We start from the raw sequence: 22103 nt of genomic DNA on the forward strand, positions 1-22103 counted from the left end.
GGCACTTCCCTGGTAGTCCAGTGTTTAGGAATCTGCCTGCCAAGGCAGGGGACACAGGTTCAATTCCTGGTCTGAGAGGATCCCACATGTGGTGGAGTAACTAAGCCCATGGCCACGAATATTGAAGCCTGAATGCCTAGAGCCAGTGCTCTGCAATAGCAGAGGTCACAGCAATGCAAAGCCCAAGCACTGCAACCAGAGAGTAGCCCACATGCAGCAACACAGACCCAGTGCAGCCAAAAAAAAAAAAAAAAAATCATCTATCATTGCTGTGTGTTTCAAACGGGCGTGTGGAGTTGATGGTGTGGGGCCCCCTGCCATGAGTCTCCATTGCTGTCTTGACCAGAATGTAAATGCTTCACTTGGGCCATCCTGTTTAATCCTTTCAGGAAATTGGAGGTAGATACAGTCTTTTCAGTTTTTCATGGATAGAAGGATGGGGGCTTCATTGTGTCAGGTGACTTGCCCAAGGTTGCATATCTGTCCAGTGGTAGATAGAGGCTGAACCTCTGGTCTCACTCTGGAACCCATTCCTGAACTCAGCACCGGGCTGTGCACCACTTAGGAGTCTCAATGATCAAGCTGTGCTCCAAGGGCTGTGATACCAGCATACGCCTATTCTTGTGCAGGCCATTCATTCATTAGATGTGTTTATCGCATACCTACTCTGTGTCAGGCGCCCTTCTAGATGCTGGAGGTACAGCAGTGAGTTGGACAGAATCCCCTGCCCTTATGGAGCATGTGTTACATTTCGTGGTAAACTGAAGAGTCCCTGGTGAGAACGGGTACGTCAGAGCGCCAGTAACCACCTTCTGAGTCAGGAAATTCTGAACGGCCCTTCTCAGAAGTGACGGTGGCCCTTGAGGTGGCTACCTACATAGGTCAAAGGAGGGTTGATGTGGCAATGTCAGGCGCCTGGTGAATGGGTTTCAAGGTCAAATAACTGACTTGACTTTGAGATCCTTCTGGATTCAGCAGTTGAGAGGTTTTTAACCCTTCCTGGAATTTGTTTTAATCAGGTGTGGGAAGACTCACAGACCTGAAGATGATTGGCATGAAGGCAGAGGTTGTTATAGTACGTACAGTGCCAGAAGCAGGAAGTGTGGGACGTCAGGTGGGCCCTGAAGAGAAGCTCCAAGGTGACGAGAGCAGGAAGAGAGGAACGGAGGTGGCTTCTGTGGGAAGGAAAGGGCCAGGCAAGGTCATGAGCAGGCAGAGCAGATTTAGGGTCAGATAATTTGAATCCTGTCAGTGGGCTGTGGGCCATGGGGGTGGTCCCTGGCTGTCCAGGACCTGGTCCCCAGGTGATCTGGGCAGGAGATTGTGTCCCAGGCAGTGAGAACCCAGTAACGGAGGTGGCCGTGTGCGGATTTGGGCTTGACTGGTTTGCATATCGAAGGCGCGCTGGCAGGTGCTATCCAGGAATCCGCTAACCCTGGGGAGGGTAGTCTCTGCCAGCCCAGCAGGGCTCCAGGCGTCAGAGCATCAGGAATCGAGAAAATGAGAAGCCACAGTTGTTAAAGAGATGCGTTTCTAGCTATCTGCGACGCTATACTTTATCCTTCCTTTAGTAGAGAGACAGGGTGTCTGGATTGTTTGACAGCAAGGTGTTTCCCCAGCCTCCCACTCCCCAATTAAAATACACATCTGTAGAAGAGGTTTCATATCAAACTTACCTGTATTTTGGCCTCAGATGCTACTTATTCATCTGTTTTTCCAATATCACACAGTTAGCAATCACAGATCTACAGGACATTTGATTCCTGGATCTGTTAGTTTTGAATTTATCCAGCTTACCCCAGGAGACTAAATAAACCCTGTGTTTGTCCTCCCCAGAGACTGAATGGGGTCTTTGCCTCCTGTGAAGTATTGTCGGAGCTGGTCTCACACTCGGGATCCCTGGGTCTCCTGTGCAGGCTCCCGCCCGGCTTGGCTGTCGGGGCCACTCTGTGAAAGTGCTGTCAGCCCCCTGGGCTTGTCACCTGCCACCCTCCTTCCCACCACCCGCCCCCTCCCCCCGCCGCGCCTCCCCAGGCCTCTTTCTGCACAGCTTCCCTCCTGCCTCTTGGTTTACAGAGTTCTCTTTTCAGGGCCTGTCCATTATGCTTCTCTTCATCTGGCCCATTTTTCAGGCTCTGTTCAGACCCACCCGTTTCTCCTGGCATCTGCAGCTGAAGGTGCCCACTGTCCTCTGTGAGCTCCTAGAATGCACTCCGGCTTGTCCCAGCTGGTTGTTCCTAGTTTTCCCTGAAGGTGGCCCTCTCTTAGCTTCCTAACCAGACAGGAAGCTCCTGGGCCGGCCCTGCTGCCATGAGAGAGCATCCTTTGGGCCCCCACAGCGTCTCGCACTTGATAATATTTGTTGTTGGATTAAAGCCTCTTAAATTCTCCATTTATCTCCCATGGGATCATGTGGTATTTTTATGCTAAAAAAGTATTTTCTTTTCTCACTTGAAACTCCCTGGACAAAAGAGATAGGAGAAAGGTAGCAGAAGGGCGGGCGAGGTTTGGATCCGGCTTTGGTACAGCGAGCCGCGTGGCCTTGACCAAGGCCCTGAGCCTTCCTTTGTCTTAGAGCCTATGCCTCTGCGGCAGGGGTGGGACCAGCTGAGTTCTGGGGGCACCTCAGTTCTACCAGCCGAGGGTTGCACAAAGGTAGTTCTGACCGAAGTCTCCAAACAAGACATATTCAAAATAAGAAGTTTGCAGAGAAGTCTTTTTTTAGCCTGAAATTTAGCTTCATGCTTCTGTTTAGTTTTAATATTCAATCCGTTTACCTCTGGTTAGCCTTTGAGTCTCTAAACATCCCTGTTGCTTTCTTCTCTGGAGCAGCCCTGTTCACCAGAACTTTCTGGGATGATGAGACTGTTCCATATGCAGTTAGGCCACCACTGGGCCACTTTGTGCTTGGAACGTGGCTAGCGTGACTGAGCAACGTAAATTTGAATTGTATGTCATTTTATTTGATGTAAGTTTTAAACTTAGGTGGCCACATGCGTGTTAGTGGCTGCCAGTTGGACCGTGAGGCTATGGCGTGTTCCCGCACAGCCTGGCCGCCTCGTCTGGGAGACTCGTTTCTTCTTCCTCAGGCACCTGGTTAAGTCCTCAGCCTGTGACTCTTCCCTGTCCTCGTGGGGAGCGGACTTCACCACAGGTTTAGGGTTTTGCTGCAAGGAGGCTTTGGCTGAAGGGAACACGCCCCTGCCTATTGGTTGGAGAAGTGGCCTTCTGCACATGCAGAGTTGAAAAGTCAGAAAACAATTTCATTCTTCTCTTTTCGTGCTTATGTTAAGATAAAATGAGCATTCTAAATCAGGGGCTGTCAAACGAGGTCAGACTTCATGTGCCCCCTTCCGTCCATCCCCCCAATAAAGAAAACAGCATCAGTGTCCTTCCTCCCAGGGGGCTGCCCGGCGTCCTCCCCACCCCTCCGTTGGTGGGGGGTTCTGGTGGGAGAAGCCTTGACCTCAGAGCCAGTGGTGAGTCGCCTGGAGAGCACGGGTGACCCGAGGCTTCTTCAGGGGCCGACAGAATAGCAGGGTGTTACTGGGGCCCATAGGTTTTGTTTTTCCTTCGCTAATGAGGATGACTTTGATGTGGACATCAGTCTCCTCCTTGGCATCTGTGGGGGTGATGCTGGCTCGAAGGGGACCCGTCCTGGGCAGCCTTGCTGGGCACACTGGTGTCTGGGAGTCGTAATGACCAGCTGGGAGTCTAGGACTCTAGTGGGCTTTCTCTCTTTACTCTAATGGAATTCAGTCTGGGCTCTCTTGTTTTTCAGTGTTCCATGGGAGCTTATATCGATAGTGGGTTTAGCCTCAAATTCTTTTCCTCAAAATAGGGGGAAAAGACTTTCAGTAGCCTTCTAGATGATAATAAGTCAGCTGGACCAATGCAGAGCCCCAGGCTGTGTGGGAGAAGAGGAGACGACAGGCTGGTTTTCGCTCTGTCCAGTTGCTTTCCCTGTGCCATTTCAATATTGACTGTATTTACCATACATGCATTTATTTATATATTTTCACACTTAATAGTCCCGTTCTACCTCAGATATTAATAATGAAGAAGAATTGCCTGAAGTGAAACTAGAATCATGGCTATAATAGGATTATAAACCATTCTGACAGGTTTGCCCCCTCTCTACCTCTCTCCCTCTCCTCCACCATTCTTCTTTTGGTGGATCTGTGTATCCTTTATAACTTTTTGAAAATGAAGACCAGTTTGAAGCTCCTGCAGAGGTTCAGGGGAAGTGCTTGGGCTGAATCATGGCCAGGTCTGTGCATTCAGGGCAGGTGATCGGTAGGATTAAGTCACGGGCCTTTGTCTCTTCTGAGCAGAAAACACAGAGCAATGCCACAGAATTGTGTTTTCACAGTTAAGGAGTTTCCACAGCCCCTGGTCTCCTCCGCTTTATTTGTCATTATTTATTCCAGACTGTCTACCATACAGCAGTCCTCCTGGGCGGCTCCTCACTCCACACTGAGGGTCTCTCACACTGTTAGTGCTTTTTATTTCTTTGTCCTGTAAGGACCCGTTTCCTGCTATTGAGTGGAGAACGGACAAGAAGAAATAAAATGAACACGAAAAGCAGATTCTTCTTAATTCCTTGAAATCTAAGTTCTTGTTGAGGATTTCAAATATTTGGATGCTTCTATGGATTTTTTTGTTTGTTTTTTTCCTCTTAAAAGACTGGTTCCAACTTTGAGTGTAGCTCCTTGGTCACTGTCATAATTCTAAATGACTGATTGCAGTTGAGAAAAGTCAGGGTCCCCAGAGAACAGAGCCAACAGAAATTCCTCTCCACCCTGCAACCCATCCTGAGTTCTAGTCGGCCAGCGGAGTCAATGCCCCGGATTATCATGACCAGGGTACTGGGTCATTGTCATGACACTGGTGTTTATTGTAACACCAGTTACAATGTTATGTATATTCACTTATTTATTTATTTCAGACTTTAAACTTTTTATTTTGTATCGAGGTATAGCTGATTGACAATGTTGTGGTAGTTTCAGGTGAATAGCGAAGACACTGAGCCACACGTATGCATGTGTCCACTCTCCTCTAAACCCACTCCCAGCCAGGCTGGCATATAACATTGAGTTGAGTTCTATGTGCTATACAATAGGTCCTTGGTGGTCATCCATCCTGAATATAGCAGTGTGTGCATGACCTTCCCAAACTCTCCAACCATCCCTTCCCCTCAGCAACCATAAGGGTATTATGTATATTTAAAGTAATCATCAGTTCAGTTCAGTTCAGTTGCTCAGTCGTGTCCGACTCTTTGCGACCCCATGAATCGCAGCATGCCAGGCCTCCCTGTCCAGCACCAACTCCCGGAGTTCACTCAGACTCACGTCCATTGAGTCAGTGATGCCATCCAGCCATCTCATCCTCTGTAATCATAGAGACGTAGAATTGACCTGGTTTTCTTCATAACGTTAGTCATGCTTGCTGTTTTTATTAATGTTGGGCCCTTGTTTGGGGGCAACTGCAGGTGGGCACATGCGTGTCACAACCATGTGTGATCTGCTCCCCAACACCACTGAGACTTCCTCAAGTGGGGTTACAGGGGAGGCTGGGGTCCAGCTGTGCCCTTTCTCCGTGGTCTCAAGTGTAGGTGGGGGTGGTGAGTCAGCTCAGTGATCGCTCCCTAGCACCGGGCCCTGCACGAGATGTTGGGGAGATAACACAACCCGGGACTGGGTCTTCTGTTTCTGGAGCACGTATCTGCTTCTGATCATGAAATCTTTATGATCTCTGTAGACGGGAAGATGGAAGCAGGGTATAAACATCTAATCGCTTCTAGAATTCTAATTGTGGTTATAATTCAGCAATCTTTTTACATGTTACTAATAACAATTTGAATTAGATGACAGTGTCTGAGTTGAAAGGAGCCATTTTCACTGGACATTTTAACTTCTAAATTTAATACCAAGACTACAGTTTTCCTTATGCCTTGTGACTTCTAGGTGAGAAACTTGGGACTGACCCAACAGGATATACTAAATTACTCAGTTTACATGGGAGGAAGGGGATACCGAAGCTGCTAGACAAGCCTGCGGCTGTGTGAAATTACACTCCAGTGGCCCTCTGCCACAGCTGGGGTGCCATGGCCCCTCTCCCGTGGTGTGCACCATGGCCCTGGGTGGCTGACACCTCCAGGAGTGGGTCCACCAGAGGCAGCACCCACAGATGCTCCCAGGAACCCCGCAAGGGCAGAGGGTAGACTCTGCGTCAGGACCACATATAAGAAAACCTCACACTAAAACTCGAGCACGTTGTATTCACTGTTAGAACAGCAGGAGATACACAAAGACCCTTTTCTTTCCCTTTAAACTGATTGGAATTCATAGGTGACCACAGTTTGGACCAGTTGGTTTCTTCATGTATCAGTTCAGGAGACAGTTGTGCGTGTGTTTGCTGTTATCCGATGGTCATTTTTCTGCGGCGTGTTTTGCTTGGATGCAGTGTGGTGGCTGCTACGCTGACACCCAGCGTGTGAGATGCTCGCCCCGCGGGACAGGCTGCAAAGCCTGCTGGCACCAGCTGCTCCTGCGGACCTGGTGTTCCCTGGGTGAACTTGGCAGAGGAGCTCGCCGTGGGCTGACTGCGGTTCTGTGACACGTTCTAACTGTGTGGAAGCGGGTGTTTAAATGCGTTTAAATCCTTGTAGGTTCTAGGGGTACAGGAACCAGGTGCTAGCATCTCCTGGGGGAGTGGTTATTTCTCTGCCTGGAAACTCTCTGGATGTAAAAATTTTTTTTTCTTCTTGTTCTGTGAAAAATGGCACAGAAAAAACAAACAGCTGGTTGTGTTGGTATCAAACTTGAAGAGATCTGAAAAATGCAGTTTCTAGCCAGGAAATAGAAGCTTGAATTGAAGAAGAGGTGGCAAGTTTGGTTGTGACTGAGGTTTCCTGCGTCAGAACCTCGGGTGTAAAGAAGACTCCTCTTGGGGGTGTTCCAGCCAGTGGGTTACTCAGAGCAAAACCACATCTTGTGGGTCGAATTATGTGCTACTATGTCACTTTCTGTATTTCTTGTTGTTTGTCTTTGTGTGTTTGGAAACCAGTTCTGAGTGACTTGGTCTTTGGTAGAGGAATTTAACTTATTTATATTTATTATTTTTGTGTGTGATAATTAGCATTAACATTTTTTTCTTCTACTCTTGTTTTTTGGGGGAGAGGTTACTGACTGTTTATGCTTTGGGATTTGGGAGATATACTTTCGATTTTCTATCATTTCTATCATTGTTTAAATTTAAAAATTGCTATTAAAAATTTCTTTTTATTATCCCTGGTGGCTCAGACAGTAAGGAGTCTGTCTGACGTGCAGGAGGCCCAGGTTTGATCCCTGGATCAGGAAGGTCCCCTGGAGGAGGGCCTGGCAACCCACTCCAGTATTCTTACCTGGAGAATCCCATGGAGAGGAACCTGGTGGATTACAGTCCATAGGGTCTCAAAGAGTCGGACACAACTGGGCGAATGACATAACTGACAACCGATCAAGAATAAAGCAGTGTTTGGCGTTACTTTTACTTTACCCCCATATATCTTTTGTCCATCTTACTTTTTAGCTATTTTAAGCACTTTTTGTCCAGATTATTTTATTGTAATATTTTTAACATTTATTTCTCTTATGTTAATGGTTTTGAAGATTTGTTCTATTTTTATGCCCGAATTAATTCCAGTTATATAAATACAGATTGTTGTTCATGGTGTTTATGCACCTGCACCCTTGTTTTTGGATTATTTAAAACTAATCTCTGTATTTGCTGGAATATGAATCATTTAATATGTTGAGGAGGTGAGGTATGGGGCTGAAAAATTCCCAGCTCTAGAATACCTTTTTTTAAAAAAACAACAACAAAAACTTCAGACAAATATAGCTGGCTCTACGCTTTTCAAATAATCTGTTTTTCTCAATACTCTGAATTTTGTTTGCTTTGCAAAAGAGCTGTATTGTACTGTGTGTGTGTGTGTGTGTGTGTGTGTGTGTGTGTGTGAGTGCTAAGTCAATTCAGTCATGTTTGACTCTTTGCAACCCCATGGACTGTAGCCTGCCAAGCTCCTCTGTCCATGGCTCCTAGGGGATCTTCCTGATCCAGGGATCAAACCTGCATCTCTTACGTCTTCTGCATTGGTGGTTCTTTACCACTAGTGCCACCTTCTCTAGCCATCTGTGTTACATGCCAGATTCACATGCAAGACCTGGCTTGCTGTGGGACATCTGTTCTTCTGTATGTCTCTCTTCTGCTGCCCCTTCTCAGAGTGGCCTGCTGTGAGCAGCTGACCATGCTGCCTTCTGGAGCTTAATATTGCAGAAAGACCGAGGTCAACCTGAGTTTCGTTCCTTTGTGGATAATCCATTTGTTCTTCTCAGATTTTCTGTAGAACTTTTAACTGTATGTTGAATTTGCAGCTTTGAATGTTCTACATCTGGACCCTTATCTCTCTGTTCAGCTTGATTAGTGCTAGGGAGGTCTCGGGATGCAAGAGGTTATGTGGGAAGCTCTGTGGTGACTCTAGATTCATGCTTTCTGGGTTTTCATCTCCATGCAGTATTTTCTGATTTCAAACATTACCTGTGCATCTACTGTTTTTATTTATGTAGATCTTAAAAAAGACTCAGTGTCCTCGTGGGTCTCTTAAGACTGTGAGTGAAAATTGCTTTAAAAAGTACCCTATTCTTTCAGCAAATCTATTTCAGAAGGAAGAATCCATTTCTTTTGAGGATGGTCACTCCTTTGCTGCATATTCTACGGATATCCTGCTTTCTCAGGAGGGGGCCACAACCCCTACTCCTCTTCACAGGTTCATCTGTGCTTTAAGCAGTGATTCCTCTGAGTGTTTTGCTCGTAGATGGGATCCTTTACCCTTTCTGAGTTTTCATTGCTTAAAGAGATTTTCCCACATTTTTATATTGATCAATTTCTAAAATACAGGAGGGAGAAATCAGATTCCATCCTCTTTTTTGTATGCATTCCCTATTTCCTTTAGATGTTTTTGCCTTGTATTTTAAGTGTTTGGCAATATTTTTTTCTTTTTCTCATTAGCCAAGAAAAGTATTGCCTTTTGAGTGATAATCTAATCAAGTATTAAGATTTACTGTAACACTGGGCAGGGACTTCCCAGGCAGCCCTAGTGGTAAAGAACCTGACTGCCAATGCAGGAGATGTAAGAGAAGTGGGTTCTATTCCTGGGTCAGGAAGATGCCCTGGAGGAGGGCATAGCAACCCACTCTAGTATTCTTGCCTGGAGAATCCCATGGACAGAGCAACCCGGCAGGCTACAGTCCATGGGGTCGCACAGAGTGGGACACGACTGAAGTGACGTAGCATGCGTGCACACACATAACGTTGGGAAAGCCAGTTCTATTCTCTTTGTCAAACGCCTGCTGTCAGGGTTCTGAGTTTCTGCGATGTCTGATTATGAGCACCTACCTTAAACTTGGGCATTTCTTTGTATCTGTTGTATGTGCCTGTGTATGTGCTAAGTCACTCATAGGGGTCCCTAAGATGGCTCATAGGAGGTCTTCTCTCTAGGAACGCAGCAGCTGCTAGAGGAGTGGCTGGTGCCTGTCATGTTGGGGAGGGATGTGGTGGAGGGGTGGTTGAGGTGAGCCCTTCTCAAGAGGTGATGTTTGAGTTGGGTCTTAAAGACGGAAGAGGCTGAAAGAAGACAGAGCTGTGCTTTCCTGGCTCAGTTAACAGCAGGGTGAGTGACTAGCTAGAAGGGTACATGGATAAGAAGAAAAGCATGACTTTTTAAACTCAAAATGTAGGTACCTTATTTTTAAGATTCTGTCGTTCCTAATTTTAGCTCCATTTCTCTTAAATTTCAAAGTCCCAAATGTTGACACCCAAAATTCGATGAGACTATTTTGTCTGCACTGGATAGTCATTTTTAGTGAGAGATGAGTGGTGACCAGGCCCTGAGTGGTTGAACATGGCACTGTCTTTGTAGATCACCCTGGGACTCTCCAGGCCATCTGGCTCCTGCCCATGGGGTCCTGTTGAGACCAAAGCACGTGTGGCATTCACAGGACATGTCCTATAAAGCCACCTGCTCTGTCTCATCCTAAGTTTTCTGAACTCAAAAGGCCATGTGACTAAGTAAGACTTCTGTTCCTCCACACTGAACTTTGTGTTTTCTGGTCAGTGTTTTCTTCACCTTGCACCCTGGGCCTCGCGGCTGGTTTCAGGGAGAGTTGCTCCCATGTTCTGTTTGTGTGCACAGAGCAGGTTTAACTGGTCATTGTTGACCAGTTAACTGGTCACGTTATCGCATCGGTGATTATGTGACATTTCCTCCTTCTTCACTGACCTCCTTTTCTAAGTGGAATCAAAATCAGGTGTGAATCTACTGGGATACATTGCAATCATCTAGGAATGATTTGCAAGAAAAAAAGGAGTTTCCCATACAAATTAGACGAAGATCAGCAGTTTTAAAGTACACGATAGCATCTTGTATAAACTGCAGCTTCCATTTCACATTATTCCTGGTCATGCAGTAGGTTCTGAAGAAAAAAGGGGCTGTGGATAATCACTTAAAAGAATGACAGATTCCCCGAGGTGCCGATCAGTAGTAAGACCTAATTTCTATTTCGAGTGTGCTGTGTTGGATTACCATACAGATGCAGCTGAGCACCAAGCATTAACTACAGCATGTGCCTTTCAGAAAAGTAATATTTATTCACGCTGTGTGGCTTTCCTGCATTTTTTAAAATTTTGCTCTCCAGTGAAACTGCAAACAAGATGTCAATAGCTTCTGTGGCATCCACAGTCGTGGTGCTTAGAATATTGGCTGCAGCAGCAATGCCACGTTGTATTGGCCTCCACAGAGGTAGGCTCCATCTGGGGCTTTCTGAGGGACAGGCTTAGCATTTAGGCACAGATAGTTGTGTGGGGCTTTGTTTTTATTGACCTCGTAGGCTTCAATGCATAAAAAATGACTCTTGCTATATTTGAGTGCAAAAAGCATCTCTGTGGGTGAGTTCAGCTTTGAGTTGTGTAATATTATGTCTGTTTGGGAATATTCTTAGTAGCTCAGATATTTGGCATGGTATTTCTTATCCAAACCTTACTGAGTTGATTTTTGAATATCTTTAAAGTCCATCCATTTTGGAAATCTGAAAATTTTTGTCTGAAAGTGGTGACGATGTCAGGCCTGACCTCGGAACAAGTTGGAGGCTACTTGTGACCCACCAGCAGCGTCCTAGCACTCCTCGCCCACCGTTTTGCTGTAGTCGCTGTCTTTCTTTATATTTTGATGTATGGCAGAAGCCAACACAATATTGAAAGCAATTATCCTCCAATTAAAATTTAAAAACATAAAGGGGGAAAAAATAAAGTTAACAGCAGCAGCAAAAATAAAGACATTTTTTTCTTTGTTGCCTCCTAAGAAAGGAAACCTAAATCAAGAAGAGCAATCTATCTGTATTTTGAAAGGTTGAAAAGCACAATTCAGTGCCAGATGGTTTCCCGACGACAGAGATCTGAGGAGCCCGTGGGCATGCCACGCATTCATCTTGTCTGAGATAAGCTCTACCCTGACTCTTGAGACTAATTTTCTCAGAATCTGCTGTACGAAATTTTTAGATTAAGTGGCAAGATGGGACCAGAAGAGAATCCTGGAGGGACTTCCCTGGTGGTCTAGTGGCTAAGACTCTGCACTTCCGGTGAAAGGAGCACGGTTTTGATCCCTGGTCAGGAATGTAGGTGGGATGCCAAATGCCCTTGGAGGAGAAAGCCTGACCCAAGAGGACACCCAGTTGCTGCTGTTCCCTCAGCTGGGGAGAGAGGACTAGATGGGAGGAGGAGACAATGCTGGGCTCCGCTGCCTGTGAAGCCTCAGCCAGCTGATGAGAAACAAAGCCAGCAGAAGTAGTAGGGTCATTTCTCTTAGGCCTTCAGCCTCTCGATACGATGAGAATGTTCCAAGTAGTCACTGGAAGACAGCTGTAGCAGACAGACAGATGCACAGCTCATGTCCCCTCCAGCCAGGCTGCAAGGCTGCCGTCCTCAGCTTCCAGCCACCGCCACGCTCTTCCCATCATGTCCCCAGCCAGTGACCCACTGAGGCTGCAGTGAGGGGGCCTGGCCATCCTCAGGCACCCGGGCTCCTCCAACAGGCCATCTGCTCCCGGACTCCTGTGGGGCCATACGCTCCGAGTGGGGGTCTGGGGCTCCTCTGTTTCCTCATTTCTCTTTCACAGAGGCTGCTCCCCAGTAAACCACTGGCACTCTTAACTGCATGCAGGGTCTGTTCTCCAGAGAACTCAGCCTACAAGGATCATTATTCATTTGTTATCAAACATATTGAACCTCGCCTCTGTAGATGGAATAGGAAGTGGCAGCCCACTCCAGTGTTCTTGCCTGGAGAATTCCATGGACAGAAGGACCTGGCAGGCTATGGTCCTTGGGGTCGCAAAAAGTCAGACATGACTGAGCACACGTACTGTAGTAAATTTTTCAGTAAAAGAGAAAGTATGAGTTAAAGAATCACAAAAGGCAACAGCACTATTTATAATTCCCAATGTATGGAAGCAACCCAAATGTCCACTGACAGATGGTGGGTAAAGAAGGTGTGTATATATATATATATATATATATATATACACACACACACACACACACACACCCTCCCATCAAACACAGTGGAATACTACTCAGCCATAAAAAGAATGAAATATTGCTATTTGCAGCAACATGAATGAACTTGGGGAACATTATGCTAAGTGAAATAAGTCAGACAAGGCACATACTGTGTGACATCACTTATATGTGACATCTAAAAAATATAATAAGCTAGTGAATGAAAAAAGAAGCAGACTCATAGATATATTGAACAAATTAGTGGTTGCCAGTGGGGAAAGGGAAGAGGGGAGGTTGCAATATGGGAGTTGAGGTGGGGGAGAAGAGTTATTATGGGATTATATGAAATCCTGTGTGTGAAACTTTTGAAAATTGTGGGGTACTATAGAATTTAATTAAATCAGAATCAGAAGAAGTAAAGGTTCTTTGTTATATCTACCAGGGATGGTGGGAGGAGAGAGGATCATAACTACTATCCTAAAACTAATTTTTAGCTCTTAATTTCAAGAAATCCTTGCCACCAGTTTCATTTCCTTATTCCACGGAGTAAGGTCTCACCCTCTTTGTTCATCTTTCTTCCCAATTCTGTTTCTTGTCTGGAGACAGGTGATGCTTTTAATGGAAATGGGAAGTGGAAGGGGAAAAAGAGAAAACCTAGAGAATCTGGCATTTGACAGGTTATTTTTGTTCTATTTAAGCAATGGCTGTGATATAATTACAGTGATCCCTTCCGTTATTTTTTTCCCTTTTCTTTCTTTTAGGGAGAATTAAAGTTGGGGTAGTAATCTCTTTAAAACATTCAGGGAAGGAAGCTTGCCTGGGGCAAGTGAAAGAGATTGTTTCATAGGGGTCCAAGATAAAGTGAAATTTATGCTATTGCAAAGTGTTGTTTTTTTTTTTCCTTTTCTGAAATACATCTGTATAGAGATGCTGCATGCTTGCCTGCTCAGTCATGTCTGACTCTTTGCAACCCCAGGGACTGTAGCCCGCCAGGCTCCTCTGTCCAAGGCATTTCCCAGGCAAGAATATTGGAGCAGGTTGCCATTTCCTTCTCCAGGAGATCTTTCCGACCCAGAGATCCAACCGATGTCACTTGCATCTCCTGCATCACAGATGGATTCTTTACTACTTGAGCTATCAGGGAAGCCCTCTGTGTAGAGATATATAGATCTATAGCATGTACTATGGGCTGTCATGAAAATGTGTAACTTCATTCATTTGTTGTTTATTTTCTCTTTGCATCATATTAATTTTCCTTTTTTTTTTTTTATAGAAAATATTGCAGTTTCTACCTGAACGAATTTTCTTTCGATGGCATTACCAGAGTATAGGTAAGAACAATTACAAAAAATTTTAATTAATGTATATTTCTTCTAGTAAAATCGCCAATAAGCGATTGTGGATTTGTAATTCTACATATATATATATGTGTGTGTGTGTGTGTGTGTGTGTGTAGCATATTTTTACACCTCTCTGTACCTCTTGCCCACCATAATGAAGACCTAGCACAGCCAAAAATAAATAAATATTAAAAAAAATACACTTTGGGCTTTAAAGGTATAGGCTCAATCAGTGAATGTTCACACATGGCCAAAATTCGTGCAGGGATTTTATATATGAGTCGTTGAATCTAGTTTGTTCAACTAGATTTTTCTTGTAGATAGTATAAAAACCAGGTACATAATTAAACTGCAAATGGGCTGATGACTTTTTAAGAGTATTCGTGTTGGTCATGCCCCCGGGCTACCCAGTGGCCCCAGATTTGCCTGGGATTGGGAACACACCCTCTGAGACTCATCTCTCATAGTTTCTATGGCTCACTCCTCAGGAGTCTGAGTCTGACAAGCCCTCCTGGTTCCCCCAACCCCAGTCAGGTCACCCAGAGCCCGCTCTTCCCAAGGAATCAGTAGCTCCCCGTGGACTTCACACCAGGACCCTCTCAGGGTGCATCACAGCCAGGCTGAGCCAACTCCGGGGACCTGTGTGCAGCCTGCCCGCCAAGGGCTGGCTGGGCCTGATGCCATGTCAGCTCACACGGTGCCCTCCCAGTGTCTTTCGTCCATCACCCCTCTGCTCTCTGGAAGCCCTCTTCTTGGGTTAAGGAACAGCCCTGCAGTCTCCTACACTGCTGAAACCCAGGTTTTCTCTGACTATTCTCTGTCTCCCTCAGAGGATGGGGATGAGATTGTGGCCTTTTTATTTTCCTGCAAGACCAAGTCCTGACCTTATCCACCACCCCCTCTATGGAAACCTCTGTCTCTTGAGGATGCTACGTTGTCCCTCCTTGTTGCCGGCGTGTCCTCTGATCTTTTGCCCACTTGCTTTCTTTTTAAATGGCTTCACTCTCTCCCAGTCCTTTTCCTTCCTGGTAAGTTACCCATCAGCCCCGTGACCCCTCACCCTCCGTGGCTTCCTGATTCTCCTCCGACCCTTGTCATGACGCACATCTCTGTTTAACCACAGCCTCCGTCCCGCTGATCTGTCATTCAATCATTTCCAGGCTACCTGCTGGGTTTTTTTTTTTTTTTTTTACTTTTTTAAAGAAAACCTTTTTTTGGACTATCATTGACATACAACAAATTGTACATGCTTAATATATATTATTTGATAAGTTTAATCACGGGTCTACACCTGTGCATCCATGGATACCATCACAATGATGAATATAGCCATCACTCCCAAGAATTTCCTTCTGACCACCCCTGCCCCCTTCCCCAGGTCACCCCTTAGTCCCCTGATCTGCAAACACCAGTCTGCTTTTTGGCCTATAGCTTGATTTTTTAGAGTCTTATGGAAATAGAATCATGCAGTATATTCCTGTTTTGTTTGGCTTCTTTCACTCAATATAATTATTTTGAGATGCATCTGTGTTGGTACAGATATTAACAGTTCATTCTTTTTAACTTCTGAGTTGTACTGTATTCCATTGCATGGAGATACCATAGTTCACCATTTGATGATGGGCCTTTGGGTTGTTTCTATTAATAGTATTTGGCTACAGATAAAGCTACTATAAACATTTGCATGCAAGTCTTTGTGTGGACACGTGTTTTCCAATCTTTGAGAATGAAGTGGCTGCATCATATAAAGACATATGTTTAACAAAGTGTTTGTACCATTTTACATTCCTGCTAGCAGTGTGAGAGTTCCGGTTACACCACATTCTCATCAACACTTTGTATGATCTGAGTTTTAATTTTAGTGGTAGTGGTATCTCATTGTGGTTGTAATTTGCATTTCTCTAATGACTACGTGATCTTTAGCGTCTTTTCATGTGCTATTTGCCACCTGTATGTCTTGGTGAAGTGTATCTATGAATCTGTTGCCTGTTTTTCAAGTTGAGGATGTTTTTTCATCCTAATACTGAATTCTAAGAGCTCTTCACATATTTTGGTTATAAGTGTTTTAATCAAACATATGATTTGGAAATATTTTCTTCCCATCTCTGGTTTGTCTTTTCAGTCATAATAGTTTACTTCAGGGAGTAGATGTTATTAATTTTGATGAAGTCCAGGATATCAATCTTACTTTTATGAATTTTGCTTTTGGTGTCTTGTCTGATGAATCTTTGCCTAACCCAAGATCACAAAAGATCTGTGTTTTCTCCTAGAGATTGTGTAGTTGTATGTTTCACATTTAGGCCCTTGATTCACTCTGAGAAAATTGTTAATGCCAGTTTCCTCCAGTGGATTGCTGCTCCCCTTTCTTCGATGTTTCAGTGCCGGGAGGTCCTGTGCCCTTGCCCCACTGGCACTTTCAGCAGAGCTTGTGCACCACCCTTTTGGCGTTTCTCCACGTTCTTATCACTCCTCTGGTGTCATACTGCCATTGCTTATTCATTGGTTTGAGGCATGATGCACACACACACACAGGGAGGTGTTGTTTTTTTTTTTTTAATTAAAAATAAAGAAGAATTTTATAATGTCAATGTTAGATTCAAAATGTCTTTGTTATCTTTTAAATATCTTTTAAAGACATTTAAAGGATTGCCACTTCATTGGAAGAGGTTTTGAAGCATTGAAAGTCTTGCAGTCGAAAATGAGATAAGCCAAGAAGTAGATTTTTGAAAGCAGTGATTAATTTGCTTCCATTGAAGTCAGGAAAGTAAAATTACAATACATTCTGTGTGATAAACATTTAAGCTAATGTGAGTTTTAATACTTTTTCATTTTTCAATACAGAGCTTTATAATTTTTAAGTATTTTTCAACTACTTTAGTGTACTTATTTGTTGTTTTTACACATGTGTCAATCTAGTGGCAATCATTAGGGTTGAAAAGACACATGCAGTGATGGGGTTGGGGATAATTATAGTTTGAATGAGGAGTTTAAACATCCAAATAGGAATGATATGTAGACAGAAACTTTTTGAAGTTAGAATGAAATGGATTTTGTAATGGTAAAGTAAAAGTAGAAATATCTCTGTGAACTTAGGGTCTTTAAGAAATACCTAATGTGGGAACTTCCCTGGTAGTCCAGTAGCTGAGACTCTGAACTCCCACTGCAGGGGGCCCAGGTTCAATCCCTGGTCAGGGAACTATCCCACAAGCTGCAACTAAGACTTCTAATGATTCAACTATAGTTCCTGCATGCCACAGCTAAGACTGGTGCAGCCAAATAAATAACAAACAAAGAAGTACCTAATGTGGCCAGGGAAGGATCTTGGATCCTCTTCCCCGGTTCTCATGTTGAAACCCTCTGATATGTGCCTGCACTGCACACATTTTTCTTTATAATATTCTTATTTTAAAAGTGTTCTGAGAGTTTCTGAATACAACAGGATGGAATAGATCAAATATATATTAGTTTTCTTTTGGACTATAACAAATTAACAGGATGATTTTAAAAAGCAGGGGACTATTGACAGATAATGGAGCAGAGATTCCCTGTGTCTCTTTGTAAAGTCTGTCCTTTTTATATGTATTTACTCCTCCCTGTGCAGGGAAGAGTGGATACAGGCAATTATGGGTAGGCTGAAAGTTTAAAATAAAAACGCTGGGCTCATTTCAAGATGGGGAAGGACTGACAATCCCCGGTGGTCACACACAATGACTGGAGAAAGTGTTTCCGAGGATGTGTTGTAAGACGGTGGATTTTTCAGATGTCTTGGAAGAGAGCTGTCTGTGCAGACTTCATCCCCAATCTCCTGGGAGGTGAGGTGTCTGCTGGACCTGGCAAGCATCACCAGGTCCCCCAAGGCATTATGAAACAAAAACTAAACGGGGGCAGAATGGACTTTGTCCAAAAAAAGATGAACAGGGAGGTGAGGGATGAGGACCAGTTGACGGGTGGGTGTGGGAGAGATAGTCCGTTAGCATAGGCACTTGAGCCTCAGCTCTAAGAGCCCCACCCAGGCAGTGCTGACTCTGAACCCCAAATCACTGGACGTGCTTTGGTGATAGGAGTAGAGGGAAGCAGGCACTTCCTCATTTAATCACAAACCATTGGTAATCTAGTGCTACAGCCTAGTCATGATAGTGGTGAGTTTCCTCTGAGCCCAGCATTAGGTGTAACAGCCGTCATACAAAGTTCCTTCAGAAAACTAGCTGGCTAATGAATTCCTAAAGTGCATGCATTTAGCTGATATTTGTGTATCTGTCCACATAGATGGGGCTTCCCAGGTGGTGCTAGTGATGAAAAACCCACCTGCCAATACAGGAGATGTAAGAGACTCAGGTTTGATCCCTGGGTCGGGAAGATCTCCCGGAGGACGGCATGGCAACCGACTCCAGTATTCTTTCCTGGAGAATCTCATGGACGGGGGAGCCTGGTGGGCTACAATCCATGGGGTTGCAAAGAGTCGGATACGACCAAAGTGACTTAGTGCACATGCATGTCCACATAGATACAACCTGCAGCAATTGTCAAGGCACTGACTCTGTTTCTTCGAACTACGTTGGTGTTGGAAAGTGATATCCATTTTTAAAATATTGCACAAAACTCTCCATCAGGAAATCTAAATAATATTTTTTTCTCAAAAAATTGGAAGAAAAGCTTAAGACTTCCAGTATATTCTCATTTTTAAAGATTATATCCTTTGTGAGGTTGAGACCTCATTTAGGGGCCACATGTGATACTGAGGTGGGGTTTCCAAGCCGTCTCCATGCTAAAGGCATGGACACATCTAGAGGGTCACAGGTACACGTCTCCATCCTCCTGAGGAGCCTTCTCGCCCCATAGGCTGTACTCTGTGGTTTTGCTCTTGGCTGAAGTAGTTCTGACCAAACTTTTGAGTCCCTCTCCTCGACAGTGACCCAAGTGCTCTGCAAGGTGATTTATAGATGGACTGAAACCATAAATGTGGTTGTCATTGCAAGCAGAGCGGCATGCTGTCCTGAATATTCGTAAAACGTTCTTGTAAAAATGTTTTGTGAGCGATAGTTTTATATTATGTTTTCCTTTAGAGATTTAAAAAAGTCATTCATTTTGTGCCTGACAGAAACATTTTCGCATAATCAATCCACTGTGGGCATTTAGGTTACCTTACTATCAATCATTTTGACTCTTTTAAAAGAATTTGGAGAAGTTCATACTTAAAATGCTTTTATCCTGAAAACATCTCTCCTTCTGTGACATTGCTTTGCTTCTGAAGGTCAGCCTTCTTCCTTTTATGTTTGAAAAATGGTATAAGCACATTTTTTCTTTCTAAAACTAAAAATAGATCTTAAATATGTATTCATATATTCCATTTCTAATTCATTTTTTTAAACTTTCAGGCTCAACTTTAAAGAAGCTTCTACACACTGGAAATTCTATTAAGGTATTTATTTTAGATGCAAATGTAATGGCTTTTTTCATTACTTTTAAACTTATTCATACCATAAAATGACAGCATTAAGCCATTAAAAAAAATTCTTTAAAATCCACTTAACTTAGTTTCAGTTTTTTATTGAGAAATGATATGACAAATATTGTTGGAGTTTTTGTTCTTACATCATAATTTACTGTGATAGACATTTTCAACCTTATCAGGAGAAAGTGGCTTGGGACTGGGAGTTTGGAATCCTGCGTTCTGATTTTGATTCTGCTATTCAGCTGAGGTGCTGACTGCTTCAGCTTCATCGTTGGAAAAAGGGGTTGACCCAGGTCCTGCCTAAGCCTCAGAGCTAATGTTTCTGATTCTGTACACCCCAGTAATCTTGTTAAAAGCTATAGTTGTCTCAGAATCATTTTTTGCTATTTTTGAGAATGCTTGTGGAGAAAAAGGGCAGCAGAACCTTACTCTCGAATGTTTATTATTCTTTTTTTTGCAGCAGATTGATCTTATAATTTAGGTTAAAATTGGCTTATTTTAAATGACTGTGCCTTTTAAAATGACAGTATACTGTTTAATACTGGAATAATACTTATGACCCTGAAACATAAGTAGCAAGAGAAACCAGGATGTATATTTTATGGAAGATAATTCACTCATAGCTATTTAATTTATGTGTGTGCCTTTAATAAGCTAATATATTTTGGGGTTTATATTAGCTTAAACAGCCCCTAACCACTCAAACTGTATAGGTTCATGCTCTCTTACTTGTTGGAAAAAAAAGAGATGAACTGTCTATAGTTTCACGATTTTTCTGTATTTTCTCCTTTCTATTTTAATTAATGGTCTTGTAGCTAAAACTTACCAGGTTGTTATCTTCTGTTTATTATTGACCTTATTTATATTTAATTATCTTAATAGCTCAGTTGGTAAATAATCCAGCTGCAGTGCAGGAGACCCCAGTTCAATTCCTGGATCGGGAAGATCCCCTGGAGAAGGGATAGGCTACCCACTCCAATATTCTTGGGCTTCCCTTGTGGCTTAGCTGGTAAAGAATCCGCCTGCAATGTGGGAGACCTGGGTTTGAACCCTGGGTTGGGAAGATCCCTTGGAGAAGGGAATGGCTACCCACTCTGGTATTCTGGCCTGGAGAATTCCATGGACTGTATAGTCCACGGGGTTGCAAAGAGTCAGACACGACTGAGCGACTTTGACTTCACTTCACTTTACTTTAAATACAGTTAACCTAAAAAATTGGAGACTTTATCAAAGTGTCTAGAAACTTTGCTCTTGTTAAATTTGATATAATTTGGTTAGATATACATAGAAAGTGAAAGTGAAGTCGCTCAGTCGTGTCTGACTCTTTGCGACGCCATGGACTGTAGCCTATCAGGCTCCTCCATCCATGGGATTTTCCAGGCAAGAGTCCAGGAGTGGATTGCCATTTCCTTCTCCAGGGGATCTAGCCCTGATATATATGTTTTTTTTGTCTGGCAGTGAATCGCATTATGTATTCAGCAAAGTCACCACTTATCTGCTGGGCAGGTGTGAGCAGGGCAGGGCAGTGGTGAGTCCAGGGCTTGTCTAGAGGGGCTCCCAGGGATCACAGTTGATGGGGTGTCTGTCTTGGTGTATTTGACTTCTCTGGGGAGTCAACCAAGCTTTTCCTCCCTCCCTTCCCTCCATCTTCCCCCTCATCCTCCCCACTCCCTTTCTTCCTTCCTCCCTCTGTCCCTCCCCCCTCCCTTTCATTCCATCCATCCCCTTTCCCCCTTCCTTCCCTCCTCTCCTTCCCTTCCTCCCTTCTTTCCTTTCTTCCCTCCTCTCCTTCCTTCCCTCCATCTCTCCTCCCCTCTTACTTTCCTGCAGACCCTGGGCCTGGTTTGAACCCTGGCTCTTTAGAAATTAGCACCATTTTGGTGTCACTGAAGAGGCACCAGGCAGCCCCTCAGTTGCCTGCTTTCGGAGCTCACTACATCTTTCCGCTGTGTCTGATTTTTTTTTTTTTTCATCTCTTTTGCTTATTTAATCTCTTTTATTGACATCACCTTTCCAGCCATTTAGGGATATAAAAATGGAGTTACCTGTGTTTATGAATTCTAGGAATGGGATGAAGCTGAAAGTTTTAAGTGCAGAGAAGGAAAAAGGTCACATCTGCCTGTATTGATGTTTTTCTATGGGTGATGCCGACTATTTGGAGCCAGGGGAAGGCATCAGGAGAACAGGATAGGGAAGCCAGAGGCTGCCTGTCCCCCTCAGCCAGGTCCGTGGGGCCCTTTTAGCTCTAAGTGTTCTGACTTTCAAGAACATGGTACCTGTGTATAATGCAGTGACCTGACAGGTTCTATCCAAAGCATGGTGTAAATCCGGAGCAAGATTCTCTTTGCATGGTTTTCATGAGTAATCGAGCGTTGATGACACCTTACAGCATTGCTGTAAGGAATAAAATGCAACTACTAGGAAATGCTTAGGTAGCAGTTACTGTGATCCAGGCAGTTCCAATCCACTTCACCGTATACGAGCACTTGGTGATAAACTTTGTTATCACCCCTGCTTCACTGCTGGGGAGGTGAGGCACGGACAAGTTAAGTGGTCCTCCACACTCACAGCTCAGCTAGAAAGTGGTTGAGGCTGCACTGGAGCCCAGCCCCTCCGACCCTCGTGCTGGGCTGCAGTGTCCTTGCTTCCTGGTCACCCAGGGGAGGACTTGGTGCAGTACTTCAGTGATGCTTTGGGCTTCTAGATCTGTCCCTCAGAAC

The 22103-nt window shown here is 44.2% G+C and overlaps 1 protein-coding gene across 22 annotated transcripts in view; it reads left to right on the plus strand.

Annotated features, from left to right (window-relative positions):
* RALGAPA2 (Ral GTPase activating protein catalytic subunit alpha 2) overlaps window positions 1–22103 on the plus strand; it is a 279853-nt gene that overhangs the window by 33100 nt on the left and 224650 nt on the right. For all 22 annotated transcript variants that reach the window (XM_025264159.3, XM_025264145.3, XM_025264151.3 and 19 more), the window contains exons 4-5: window positions 13865–13922; window positions 19307–19350. In XM_025264159.3, coding sequence (XP_025119944.3) covers window positions 13865–13922; window positions 19307–19350 — 102 coding nt within the window. The remainder of the gene's footprint in view (window positions 1–13864; window positions 13923–19306; window positions 19351–22103) is intronic.

This window comes from Bubalus bubalis, chromosome 14, assembly GCF_019923935.1.
Source record: "Bubalus bubalis isolate 160015118507 breed Murrah chromosome 14, NDDB_SH_1, whole genome shotgun sequence".
Lineage (NCBI taxonomy): Eukaryota > Metazoa > Chordata > Mammalia > Artiodactyla > Bovidae > Bubalus > Bubalus bubalis.